Source organism: Cajanus cajan, chromosome 11 (assembly GCF_000230855.2).
Source record: "Cajanus cajan strain Asha chromosome 11, NIPB_CcT2T_4, whole genome shotgun sequence".
NCBI lineage: Eukaryota > Viridiplantae > Streptophyta > Magnoliopsida > Fabales > Fabaceae > Cajanus > Cajanus cajan.
This window is the reverse complement of record NC_138527.1, coordinates 688,135-701,767: the sequence shown is the minus strand read 5'-3', so window position 1 is coordinate 701,767 and position 13,633 is coordinate 688,135. Positions and strand designations below refer to the sequence as shown.

At 29.7% G+C, this 13,633-nt stretch overlaps 2 protein-coding genes across 3 annotated transcripts; one reads left to right on the top strand and one right to left on the bottom strand.

Moving 5' to 3' along the window:
- Positions 1 to 1,681: 1,681 nt before the first annotated feature.
- LOC109815988 (nuclear transcription factor Y subunit B-1) lies at positions 1,682 to 3,517 on the bottom strand. The gene is made up of 2 exons (XM_020380830.3): positions 3,427 to 3,517; positions 1,682 to 2,982 (listed from the first exon to the last, which is right to left on the bottom strand). Exon 2 carries the CDS (start codon positions 2,975 to 2,977, stop codon positions 2,399 to 2,401), a length of 579 nt encoding a protein of 192 aa, XP_020236419.1. The 5' UTR covers positions 2,978 to 2,982; positions 3,427 to 3,517; the 3' UTR covers positions 1,682 to 2,398.
- A 3,639-nt stretch (positions 3,518 to 7,156) lies between these two features.
- AQI (Peptidase M20/M25/M40 family protein) lies at positions 7,157 to 11,787 on the top strand. Of its 2 annotated transcripts, none has more exons than XM_020380839.3 (4): positions 7,157 to 8,075; positions 8,498 to 8,635; positions 9,952 to 10,200; positions 11,510 to 11,787. In XM_020380839.3, the coding sequence occupies exons 1-4, from the start codon at positions 7,215 to 7,217 to the stop codon at positions 11,618 to 11,620; spliced, it is 1,359 nt and encodes a 452-aa protein (XP_020236428.1). In that variant the 5' UTR covers positions 7,157 to 7,214; the 3' UTR covers positions 11,621 to 11,787. The 2 variants fall into 2 exon arrangements, with proteins under 2 accessions (XP_020236428.1, XP_020236429.1); XM_020380840.3 differs by having other exon boundaries at positions 7,158 to 8,075; positions 9,961 to 10,200.
- Positions 11,788 to 13,633: the final 1,846 nt, after the last annotated feature.

The following is a 13,633-nucleotide window of genomic DNA, read 5'->3' as shown; positions in this document are numbered from 1 at the left end:
ATAATTTAAAGGTAACACAAATTTAAAAGTATAAAAATATACTTAAACTCTTTAAATTAATAAAAACATATTATTTTTTATTATATGAAATGTATTTTACATTAAATACACCATACATTGCATAGGTAATTATCATACTTTATTAAAATAATCTCAATAAATATATTACTTTTAATTGTGGTGGTACAATAATTTATAATTTTTTTTAAAAGTAATTAATAATATTATTTTAAAGAATGAGAATATTAATATTTTAAAACATTTTTCAAATACTAAATATTGGAATCAAATTGAAAAAATAAATAAATATTGTTTGTTTTAATATATTCATAGTTATTACAATGAATGAGAACACTTCGGTGGTAAAGTTGACACAAAGTGAAATAAAAAAGAAAAACACAAATACAATAATATATTATAATAGATAGTGAATGATGCGTTTGATATATAAAATTATCTATATATATCATTATTCTACTATGAAATGCACCTTAATAATCCAACTTACAACAAGAGACCAAGTGATTGACATTTTGATTTATCCTTGGTTATAATAAATAGCAGTTTGACTTCAAAACCAGGACAAGATTCAGTTCAGTTTCTTTGATTTTTTGATACTACACTTTTCATTAAATATAGTGTTCCATATTGATAATCAATCTAATAAAAGTCAGTCTTTAAAGTCACCAATGAGTGTTAGGGATTGAAATGAAATTCTTATTTTTATAATTAAAATAATAACACACTAAAAGTGCGTAAAGAAAAATACAAATACATAAGATTCGTAGACTACAAACTTGTTCACATTCTAGAAACAGCTTCATTTTTTATTCATTCTTTAATCTGTATTTATTTTATGAGTTTAACTTTTATACACTCTTAACGTACGCTATAAAAGATACTATATTGTCTAACTACTAAAAATAATGATAGAGAAATTAATTAGAAAGTTAGAGAAACATTAATTATTTTCTAATTTATTCAACAGGTGTTTAAAATGGGAAAGAGAGTTTATTAAAGAATATTTTACTCGTTAATGAATGTTTTATCTAGGTATCCATAACGATTACTCGATTAGCGAATTGAAGACAAAATTAATTAAATAAAAATTAATGTTAAAAAATTTACTCATGGTAGATATTGTTGTTTTAAAATGGAATTCTTTTGTTTACACCAAAATGGAATTATTTTAGATATTGATAAATGAATAATTTTATATTTTTCTACGATATATTCCTATGGATATTTAGAAACATTATCATGTTTTAAAAGAATATTAAAAATGTAATCATGTACTAAACATAATTTTCAATGTACATTTTCAACTAAATACTTAGAATTTATAAAACAACAAATAACTACATCAAAGTTCGTCATGAGTAAAATAGAGGTGGGTTATAAAGAATCCACATCAAAATTCATTATGAGTAAAATAGAGATGGTTATAAAGAATCATTAGGATAAAAATTAATACGACTCAAAAAAGTAACTTTATAACAAATTATTTTAATTTCTATCTCTTTAAAGTTTCAAGTTCAAGTCTTATATTTTAAAAATTTAATATGTAGTTGAAAAAAGAAACTTCACTAAAAGTGGTCACCAATCTCATTCATATTTATGACCTATTTATTTCTATGGGCATATATATTACGAGACAAAATTATTTATTATTTCTATTAATATTTTTTTGATAAAATATTCAGAAGATTAATAAGGAGAGTGATATAACATTATTTTTATTAATAAATAAAAAAATTGTAATTATAAATATTATAATTTACTTATACTTTTGCGATAATAAAAAGTTCTTTTAGACTTTTAGAAGCATATAAGAGCTAGATCCCGGAAAAAAAAAATAATATCATGCTTAAATTTTCTTAAAACAACATAAACATATAAAATTTCTTAAATCACAAATATAAGAATAAGAGAGTGAATGTCTACGGATCAAATAAAAAAGAGTGAGTGTCTAAAAAAGTTAGTAATAGGAAGTATTATTAAAGGGATATAAGTGAATGTCTAGGGATCAAATAAGAACAGTGAACCAAAGATACTTGACAAATCAACAATAACATGAGGAGATAAGGAAGATAGTCCCACCTTATTCTTTTCCATATGCATGAATAAAAGCTTGCATGAGTTTTTGACCATAACAATCAATAACAAGCATTATTATTTAATAAAACACAACAACAACAACAACAGGGAAATCGAACAGACATGAAAAAGAAGTTCAAAAGGCTGACCCAGCTCCTACATGCAAATTAACTAGAACATGAAAAGCAAATGCAACGACTTAACATGTGCTTGAAAGCAGATATATATAGATAATGAACGCACAGGACATTCATATATATATATATCTGTATGAAAGCACTTATTCTTAACATAGACCCGTTCACATGGAATCACGTCGGATGTTCATGTGAGCATAGGGATCAAAGCCGGGAAGAAAATTGGCAGCAACATCAGCAGAGGGTGAAGCATCGTTCCCAAAGAAGCCTTGAGGCGAAGGGTCGAACTCAGACAGGGAAAATCCATGAGGGTAAGGTGGATGCGGGTGTGGGTGTGAGTGAGAGTGTGAGTCACCTGGAACCACCACGCTAGGGGGAACGCGAAGAACAGGTGGTGGAGGTGCAGATGCAGATGCAGATGCAGAAGCGCGTCTCACAGAAGCGGGTTCTCCTTCGCTCTCGCGGTAGCGCTGGAGGTAGACGGCGAGAGGGCGAGCGTAGTCGTCGAAGCCGAGCTTCTCCATCGCCCACAGCACGTCGTCCGCGGTCACCGTCTTCCGCTGCTCCTGCTGGCACCGCTCGTTCGCCTCCGCCGTGATGAAGCTGATGTACTCCGACACGCACTCCTGGATCATCTCCTTCGCGTCGTCTGAGATCTTAGCATGAGCCGGCAGAATCCTCCGCATGATCCTTATCACGTTCGCTATCGGCATGTAGTGGTCTTGCTCTCTCACTCCCGCCATTGCACCTGAAACTCAAACACCAAAACTACCTAATATACAAACATTTTAAGACGTTTTTTTTTTTTTTTTACTAATAAAAAATAATATTTTAAAAAATCTTTGACGGTTTTTCTAAAACATTTTTTTTACAGGAAAAACTCTTTCAAAAAAAATAATTTTTGTATAGTCAATTAACACTCTTAACAAAGACAACGAGTTCTTTTGTGAAAACAGCTTAGGTCTAAACAGTTGCATGCAAAAATAAATAACTAAAAAAAATGAAAATAAGTTTGAGTTTCAAGGGTTTAAAACTTAAAAGTGAATTGATAGCATGTTTGTATGTAAACATGCCGTCACGATAAAAACAAGTATTTCTTTTGTCAAAATAGTTTAGGTCTAACAGTTGCATGCAAGAACAAATAGCTAAAAAAATGAAGTCATGTTTGAACATCAAAAGCTCAAAACTTCACCTCTCTAAAAGTGAATTGAGGAGAGAAAAAGAGGGGTCTGGAAGAGGTAGAAGAGGCTATGGTGGGTTTATTGGTGGCACATGATAGAAGAATTTATAGAAGAAGCTACCATTTATCACCTTCAACCACGTAACCAATAGGGTGAAACAATTAATATCTAATATTAAAAAGATCAAAAGTCATTGAAATCTGCCACAAAAACATTTACTTTTCTTGAAAACATCACACATTCATATATATATTTAATGAGAGTTTGAATTTTGTTTTAATGACTCCATTAATACTAATTCATTTTCATTTACATGACCAAATTGCCCATAATATCGTCTATAGTACATTTTCAAACTAAAAGAGTTACTTAAAAAAAAAAAGGCCTCAAGTACATATAATGTATTCTTGTTAAGAGGATATATATAGCATATTGATATATGTACATTAGACTTGAAACATGAAAATAATAAACTATTATCCCCATCTATGATTCGAGGTCCAACCCTACATAAGTTACACATCGATATATGACATAAGAGAATTATTGTTTGTACTAGTTTTTAACTTTAACATATTTGTCTTTGCTAAAATTGTAAGGTTTATTTTCCTTATGTATAAGGTTTACTGCATGAAATTTTTTATTTTCAGCTTTATAAATATTTCTTTTAACGGTTAGATATTTTAAGAATCTTATCACGTTCTTAAATTACATAATAATAAGCAGGGAAATAGAATGAGGTTAAAGGAAAAAGGACAACATTTTAAGGAATCAAACTTGCATTATCAAAATTCATGTCTAGTGATTCAATCAACTAAATTAACTCTGAAAAAAAATGTATACCAAACATTTTAATTTTTTGGATTATCATGTCATGACCATATTTTGTGTGAATAATATTTTTTAATGGATTTCTCATTTAGTAATATTAAATAACTTTATTAATAGATTATTAAATTCAAGTTTACTTGACCTAATAACCTTTCTTATTCATAGATTTTATTTAAGGATGACATTTCAATTAAAAAAATAAAATTAGATGACATATAATTAAAATTATGATTTCAAATTTATAAAATTAATATTACATGTGTGGGGAGTGTTTGCACATTTGCGTGCATATATACATATATTATTTTAAAATTACTAAATTGAGTTATTTTTAATTATGTGTTGCACGGATAACCACTCTAGTATATAAAATGAGGGATTAAGCTAAGTGATTTTAAAAGATTTATTCAATTCTTTATTTTTATCTTTTATTTTCTTTCAATGTAACAGTTGAAGATAAGTTACATATTAAAATTGTTAGATTGAAAAAAAAATTATTTTATGATTATTCTTAAAATAACTTTACATTTATTATTATTATTATTATTATTATTATTATTATTATTATTATATATATATTATGTTTTAATTAACTATCAATTTTCTTTACATTTTATATCGGAGTAAATTTGCTTGAAATAGATGATATAGAAGGATGTTAGTGAAGTCTAATTCTTTAAATACGGCAACTTTACTTCAACAAGAATGTGGATCATATTACTCGTGTACTAGCTTGGTACAGAGTATTTTAACTTTTGATACAACAGGAGATAATTTGGATTGGTGTCATGTCTTACAGCAAGTCAACCAGATTACTGATAAGTTAGCTAATTTTATTTATAATTTATAACTGGAGTTAATTTTTTTTCTTCAGAGAAAGGTATATTTCATTAAACTAAAACTAAAAATTTCAAATATTTCAAAAGAAGCAAATCAGAGCTGTACAATTAATTGAAGGATATGAAAAGTACAAAATAATTACAAAGAAAATGCTTGATAATATTCAAGAATCATTTTAATAATGACTTAATTAAACTCAAATTATCATTATGCCACAGTATATATATTTTTTAATGACAAAGAAGACATGTATATATATTATGAAGGAAAAGGATAAAAGGTACCAGGAATATCCAACTCGTAAAAATTTGTTAGCAAACAACAAAAAGATATTATATCCTTTCTCCCAAAAACTAAGGCAACTCCCCTGCCATACATCCTAAATACCGAGTTGATGTAATTGAAATGTAGATTTGCTATGAATTATAAGTGCCTTAATGCACCATTGAAAAAAAAGGAATAGTTAAAGGGGTTTTTGTAGCATTTGCAACCACAACCAAGAATAAATCAGAATATGTTTCAATGAGTTATTTCCTATCAAATTGTCTACCGTACACCTCTAAAGACACATCGATTCCTATGCATCTACATACACCAAGTTATGACACATTAGACTACTCTCATGATTCCAACTCTGATCTAGATTTGATAGGTCCTGGTATGAAATTGAAGTGTTGAAACGATTCTTGATGTAGTGGTGAGGGGCAATTTAACCAAATTAACCACTGATTTCATATGCTTTCAACCATATAACATGTACAAAAGATATATATGAGAAGTAGACTCAACTTTAGACTCGCAAAAAGACCATAATATCTGTTGCGATTGCAAAATCTTTAGTAAATTCTCTACTGTTGGAATTCTAAAATGCATTAACCTCCTCAAAAACAAAAAATAAAAAATGCACCTTTTTGGTGGCACCAGCAGATTCTAGATATCTGCAAATTTCTGTTCAACTTGACTTAATTCCCATGCCAATTAGTTCTTTCTCCATTTTAATTCCCAGAAGCACCTACCATCAATTCAACTTTCCTTGTTAGCCACTAGATTCCATTTCTGCTTAGAGTTTAAGAAAAGTCTAGGACAAGTCATACAATCCAGCTCGAAATCGATATCGCGTTCCATCCCCAAGCTTCCGAGTTATAGATTTTTTTTTTAAAAAAATTCTTTAAAATGATTCTATATGTAATAATGAATAACATTTTGACAGATTGTGAGAGTTTAATAACTAATCAATAATTAGTTTAAATTTTTACATAAAAATAATTTTTAAAAATATAAAAATTATTATCTTTTGATAAAATATATTTTTTTAAAAATAAATATGTAACAATAGATAACATTAATCGAATAAAAATTCCATCTTTAGTATTATTGTGTGTTTTTTTGACTAATCATCTGTAAGTTTAAATTCTTATAAAATTTTATTTTATTTTTAAATAAAAATAAAAAAAGGATCTTTTTTTATTTATAAAAATAAAAAACAGATAAAGAATATTTTTTTGGAATAAAATAAATGTTTGTAAAGTTATATAACTCTACACAATTAATTAAAAGTATTATTTTTAACAAGTGTTGTAGTGTGTTAATACATTTCTTCATATAACATTGACTTTTAAACTCAACTTTGATTTTAGTGACCATTTTTTTCTTTTTAATAAATTTTTTAATATTTTTTTTCTCAAAATAAAATATTAGTGGTAACTTTATAATAAATATTTTTAAGTTATTTTTGTCATGATTTTGATTGTAATAAATTCTCTATCTATTGACTTTCAAGAAGTCTCTTATCATCACATGATAGACAAACATATTAAAAAATTAGTAATTTTTTAATTTTAAAAAGGAATTTTTTTATAAAAATTTTAAAATAAACACACCTACATTATTACGACATAGAAGTGGTAGTAAAATAGTCATACTTTATTAGTTACTCTTTTTACCTTATAATAAATATTATTTTAAGTTGTTTTATACATATAAAAAATAAAAAATAAAAAAATATAATAATAATTTTACAATGTTAATTTAATAATTAATTTTTTTACTAGAAAATGGGAGATGTTTTTTAGAGGTAAGTTTGTGGAGAGGGAAGCAGTAGCAGTGAGTTTGTGTTGATTGTGGAAGGATGGTGGTGTTGAACAAGAGAAGCATGGTTCTGGTACTTGTATTAGCAATAGCAATAGCAATAAGAGAAACATCATCGGAATCAGAAGAAGAAAGCAGCAGCAGCATCATATCACGATTCCAGCAATACCTGAAAATCAACACTTCCCAACCCAGCCCGCGTTACCAGGAAGCAGCCGAATTCCTGATATCCGAGGGCAAAGCGGTCTCCTTGGAATATGAAATCATGGAGTTGGTGGCAGGAAAGCCTCTGGTCCTCCTCAAATGGGAAGGCACAAACCCTCACCTCCCCTCCATCCTCCTCTACTCCCACACCGACGTCGTTCCATCGGAACCCAACAAGTGGGCCCACCACCCCTTCAGCGCCCACCTCGACCCCACCGGCCGCATCTTCGCCCGCGGCTCCCAGGACATGAAGTGCGTCGGCATGCAGTACCTCGAAGCCATCCGCCGCCTCAGGGCTCACAACTTCCGTCCCCTCCGCACTCTCTACCTGGCCTTCTCCCCCGACGAGGAAATCGGCGGCCACCACGGCGCCGAGAAGTTTGCCCAATCCGAGATCTTCCGACGGATGAATGTCGGCGTTGTGCTCGACGAGGGGCTGGCCTCGCCGGACCAGCATTACCGGGCGTTCTACGCCGAGAGGAGCCCCTGGTGGTTGGTCATCAAGGCCGTTGGAGCTCCCGGCCATGGCTCCAAGCTTTATGATAACTCCGCCATGGAGAATCTCTTGAAGAGCATTGAGAGTATCAGAAGGTTTCGCTCCTCTCAGTTTGACTTGATCAAGGCCGGATTGAAGGCTGAGGGAGATGTTGTTTCTGTTAACATGGCCTTCCTCAAGGCTGGAACTCCTTCTCCAACTGTGAGTCAACAGCATCAATCTTTCTTATAGTCATAGAATATGATAGATTGAAGAATAGAAAAAGCACAAAACTTAGGTGCACTACCATAGCTACACTTGCTGCTAATTTCCCATCAGAGTTAGAGTTTCACCTAGATATATGCCTAAGTATACTCTAATGCTGAATTATTCATTAAATGTAAATGCATATTACGGAAGTGAAAAGCATCAAAGGTACCTATGGTATGGCACCTAAGTTTTGTCTTAGATAATGTAGGTCCCAATAAAAGGAGTATGTTAGAAAGAGTGTTATAAAGTACTGTAGTATGTTACTCGTATTCCTTAACATTATGTTTTCTCTCATCATGTCAATACTAGGTTAATAAACAAAGACATGCTTACAATTGGATTGATGCTATTCTGCTTATCTTTTGCTCTGCCAGGGTTTTGTCATGAATTTGCAGCCATCTGAAGCTGAAGCTGGATTTGATATTCGGGTGCCACCTACTGCTGATCCAGAATCATTGGAGAGGCGCATTGCTGAAGAATGGGCACCTTCATCCCGCAATATGTCGTTCTATGTAATTAGCTAATTATCCAGTGTTTGCTCTGTGTTTATCTTCCATCTAGTATGATTGTTAAATACACCCTGCTTATGGTAGACTCACTGCTTTACCTTTATTTTAGTTTTTGCTTTTCACAATAGAAAATTTCACCCATGGGAACTTTCTTCCTTTCTTTGAACTTACATCTGCACTAGAACATGTCCGATTATGGCCATCATCTTCTGCAATTTTAATTATCCTTTCAATGAGAAAAAAACTTAATGTCATGGTGATGCTGTCAAGGGTCAAGTGTTTAGATCTAGAACAAAGAAAACAAAGGATAGAAAAGGGTTGAAATTTCCATCTGTTCTAGCTAGTACTAAGCTAAGGTTATATAGAAAAAAAAAAACTTAATTGTTAAGAAGCTTATTAGAAGCATGTATTTTCTTAAATAATTGTTAGTTCTCAATTCTGCAGTAAATATAACCTAAAAGCCTATAAATAAGTTAAAAACTACAAAGATTTTCTTGCTTTGCTACAAATAGTAGATAAGCCTCTATTTTCATCACCAAGTCCAAGTATCTACCAAGCACTTGCTAAAGATAGATTTGTGTCCTCTTAGTCTCTTACTGCTTTGAATGGTTGGATATTCTGGTAATTATTAATTAACCATTCTTTTTTTGTGGTTTGTGTCTAACAAAGTATGATATATACTGTTTATCATAAGGTCTGTTGTGTCAGTTGGTTTGATTTTGTTCTGGTCATTACTTTCTGAATGTTTGGAGCTTTTTCTTGGTGAAGGTGCCTTCCTATTTTGGTTTGTGTACATGTGTAGAGTGTGGGAGTGGATGCATGTTTGAGATGGCTGTAATCTGTAATGGCACAATTGTTTGTTTGTTAGCAGTGCATTCTGTGAACAATACTTGCATAGTAAAGCTAATGCTAAAAAAAAATGAAATGAAATGTGTTGAAGTAGGTAAATTAATTGATTCTGTTAGTATTCAAACAAAACAAAGGGTGGGAGATGTTAAGCTTTTGTTTGGGGCATTAATCCTAGTTAGGTTTTATGAATTGAAGTACAAATAATTAAAAAATGGGTGTTAAAATATTAACATCCCAGATTGACCTACCTTTATATAAATACTATGTGATGGTAATGAAATGGATAAATATTGTTTTGTAATAAACTGATTTCAGAAGAATGGTTGGAAACTGACATTCTGTTTTCTTAATTGATGGTATACTTTTGGTCAAATTCTTGTCTGCATACAACATGATTAATTATTTGAAGAATTTACTCCTTTTGAGGATAAATCATCCCCTAAATAGATTCTGCATCTAATTTCTTTTAGCTTGGGCAGTTCAAACAGAAGACACCTGTGCATGATAAGTCTGGGAAACCACTGCTTACTAAAACTGATGGTTCCAATCCCTGGTGGGGCCTTCTTGAAAATGCTGTCCAAAAGGCTGGTGGGAAACTTGGTGAGCCAGAGGTCTTTCCTGCTGCTACAGATTCCCGCTACTTCCGACAACTTGGATTACCAGCAATTGGATTCTCACCTATGGCAAACACTCCTGTTCTACTCCATGACCACAACGAGGTGATTTTCTTAATTTATTGTATGCATAATTGGTCTTGTTAGTAAGCTTATTTGCACAAGAGATGTCACTGTCCTTAGAGTCATATATCTGATTTGTTATTTAGAACCGAGGCTTGCAATAAGTCCTAATTAAGATAAGACCTTCTTGAAGAAGCATTCCATTAGTTCTAAGGATGGCAAACAAAATTCGTACCCACATAAAATCCGTTATGAATTATAAATAGACAATTAAATGGGTATCCATTTAATAAGGGGACGGAGACGACGGGTACTAAGATATCTATATCTGATGGTTCTTGTATTTTTAAAATATTAAAAATACTTTTAATTATGTATAAAGTAATTTAATTCAATTCATTTTTACTATAAATATATATGTAATAATTATTTATTTTTAGCACACATATATGTTACAAAATTATAATTTAGTATAAATATATGTTTTAAAATTATTTATTTTTGGTTCTATTTTATTTCTTACCTTTTTATCTAAAACTTTATATTTTAACAAATATTCATAGATAACTGTGGATACCTGTGAATATATAAAAAATTAATGAATGTTCGTTAAATGGGTACCGAAATAAATAGGGTATGTGATGGACGCCTACCATATCTCTCATCCCATTGCCATTCCTAATTAGCTCAGTCATAGCTAAAACAATGTAATCATGGACAACATATTTTCAGGTTGATTTTACAATTAGTTTATTCCTATGTTTTTTCTTAATACAGTTGTTGACATCCTTGAGTTGACTTTATCTTATGCTATGGCTTATTTGCCAAGCCAGAGATTAGTCTGTTGAAAAGAATAGTGTCACAATAAACATACAGGAGCCAATAAATATATAATTACTTTGATTTTGTGTTAGTTTTGACTTCTGAGGAATGTTATAAGACTTGTTTTAGGCTGGTAGTTTTCTAGTGGTAGAGGGTAGTACCAAAACATTGTCTTTCAAAAAAAAAAAAAACTCTTTTGTTTAGATAAATTCTCGGGTAGTTTTCTAGTGGTAGAGGGTAGTACCAAAACATTGTCTTTGAAAAAAAAAAAAACTCTTTTGTTTGGATAAATTCTCTTGCAGAGCGCTAATTGGCTCTTTATTTTTATTTTTATTCTTTTATTTACTTTTTGGGGTATAAAATTGGACTAATGTTCCTCTATCTCATTTCTTTGCAAGCATCTCTAATTTTACTGGAATTGTATTTAGTTTGGAGTCAATCATTTCTTTGCAAGCATCTCTAATTTCACTGGAACTGTATTTAGTTTGGAGTTCAATTTTGACTCGAACATTGTTTCTCCTTTATGCAGTTTCTGCACAAAGATGAATACTTGAAAGGTATTAAAATCTACGAGTCAATAATAAAGAAATATGCATCCTTTGATGGTCAAGAAAGAGGAGAATTCAGAGATGAGTTATGAGCAAATCGTGCGGCACCTACCCCTTCCTAAATGTCTACTTCTTTCCTTTTCTCGATGTAACAATAAATAGGAAAAAGAGTATTCGGGCTGACTCTGACATGTAACAATAAAGACTTGACATGTAACAATAAAGACGAAATAAACGAGTATGATACAAACTTTGATCAGAGCAACTTAGCCATTACATCAATGCTTTCATAAATGATTTTAATATACATATCGGTATAAAAAATCACTCTTATGTTTGATTGTGTTAATTGGTTAGTTTGTTTCTGAAAGGTGCTGTATGTTAATAAATTAATGATGAAATAAAAAATCCCTAAGGGCTACAATATAGTATTATCAAAACTAAACATAGTGTACATCACTAATAAAAACTCTATTCTATTGTTCGAAAAGTAGACAGAAAAATTGAATTAATTTTATTATTATTTTACTCTATATCATATCACAAATACACGTATACTATATTTAATTCACAATAAAAGAGAAACAATTACTATGACATTGGTGTGTTATTGAGGCTAAAGTATACTATATTTAATTTGCAATAAAAGAGAAACAATTACTACGTCATTGGTGTGTTTATTGAGGTTAATGTATTTATTGCTGGATTGCACGAATCAATTTTTCATGTTCAATGTAGCCGAAATAAGTTGTCATGTTCAATGTTGCTGAAATAAGTTGGCAGAAACAGGGTAGAGACAGACACAGACACAAACATTGGTTTACAAAAGCAGCAGCATCATCTTGAATTAATGAATACACACGTTAATATGTTTTTCCTTGGTTAAAGTTCAAGTAGCATTAATTGAATATTATAATGAAATTTTCTAGATCGAGATATGTGATCAATTATTTCGATCTGATTGCAGTATTGTAGTAGCAGAACATACAAAAAAGAAATTGCTATGTTATAGATACTTAACATGTGTGTTAAAAATTCTCTCTCTCATATTGCTGTTTAAGTTGATTATCTTGTGTTGCGTCAGGTATTGTAAATATATTGGTCAGGATTTTCATTCCTAAACTAGCACGATGACGTGCATATTGTTTTCACAAATGCTTGAAATATATTTATTTATTAAATACTTATTTTTTAAATTAAGATACAAATAATATTTTTTACATATTTAATATGAAATAATATTTTACACGGTAGTGTTTTTAGTTCTTTTTCATAGACAAGAGGTTATTTAGAAATTCTTTTAACTACATATCTAATTTACTTTTTATTTATTATAATTATTTATGAATTAAGTTTTTAAAAATTATTGATAAATAAAAGATTCTCTTGTTATAATATAAATTATTTATTATAAATTTAAAATATAATTTACATCTTTAAAAATATCTATTTATTCAAATTTTTAAGTATAACTTATATATTCAAACATAATATGTATTTGTGTATATAATTTATTATAAATTTTAGTTATATATAATAAAATACTAGTTAATTATTTAAATTAACAAAAAATGCAAAAAGTTAGAGTATTCAAGCAAAATAAATTCAATCAAAACTCAACATGTTAGACTATTTAAATTTGTGTGGTCAAAATTGGATCGAATCTGTCAATTTGACCAGTCGAACAAAAAATCGGTTAGTCTGCTAATTTGAAAGAACCACAAAATTGGACTATGAAAGAATTGGATTAATCGACTAAAAATCAATGAAGAACCGGTCTAAATTACTAGGTTGAAGCTATCCTTTTTTAAAAAAATATTTTTATTTTTTAAAATTATTTGAAATTTTTTATGATAAATACATAACTATATTTAATAAAAATTATAAATTTGAATAAATTATGTTATTTATTATTTTTAATAATTTTCTTATAAAGATATAGTTTAGTAATTTATATTAAATTATAATTTTTTATATCATGATATTTTATATCTTATATTATATTAATTTGATATTTTTCTAAATGTAAAATTAATATATATTTTTATATTTTATTAAAATTTGAACTTAAATATTATATTTAGACTTTTACATGTATCCTAAAA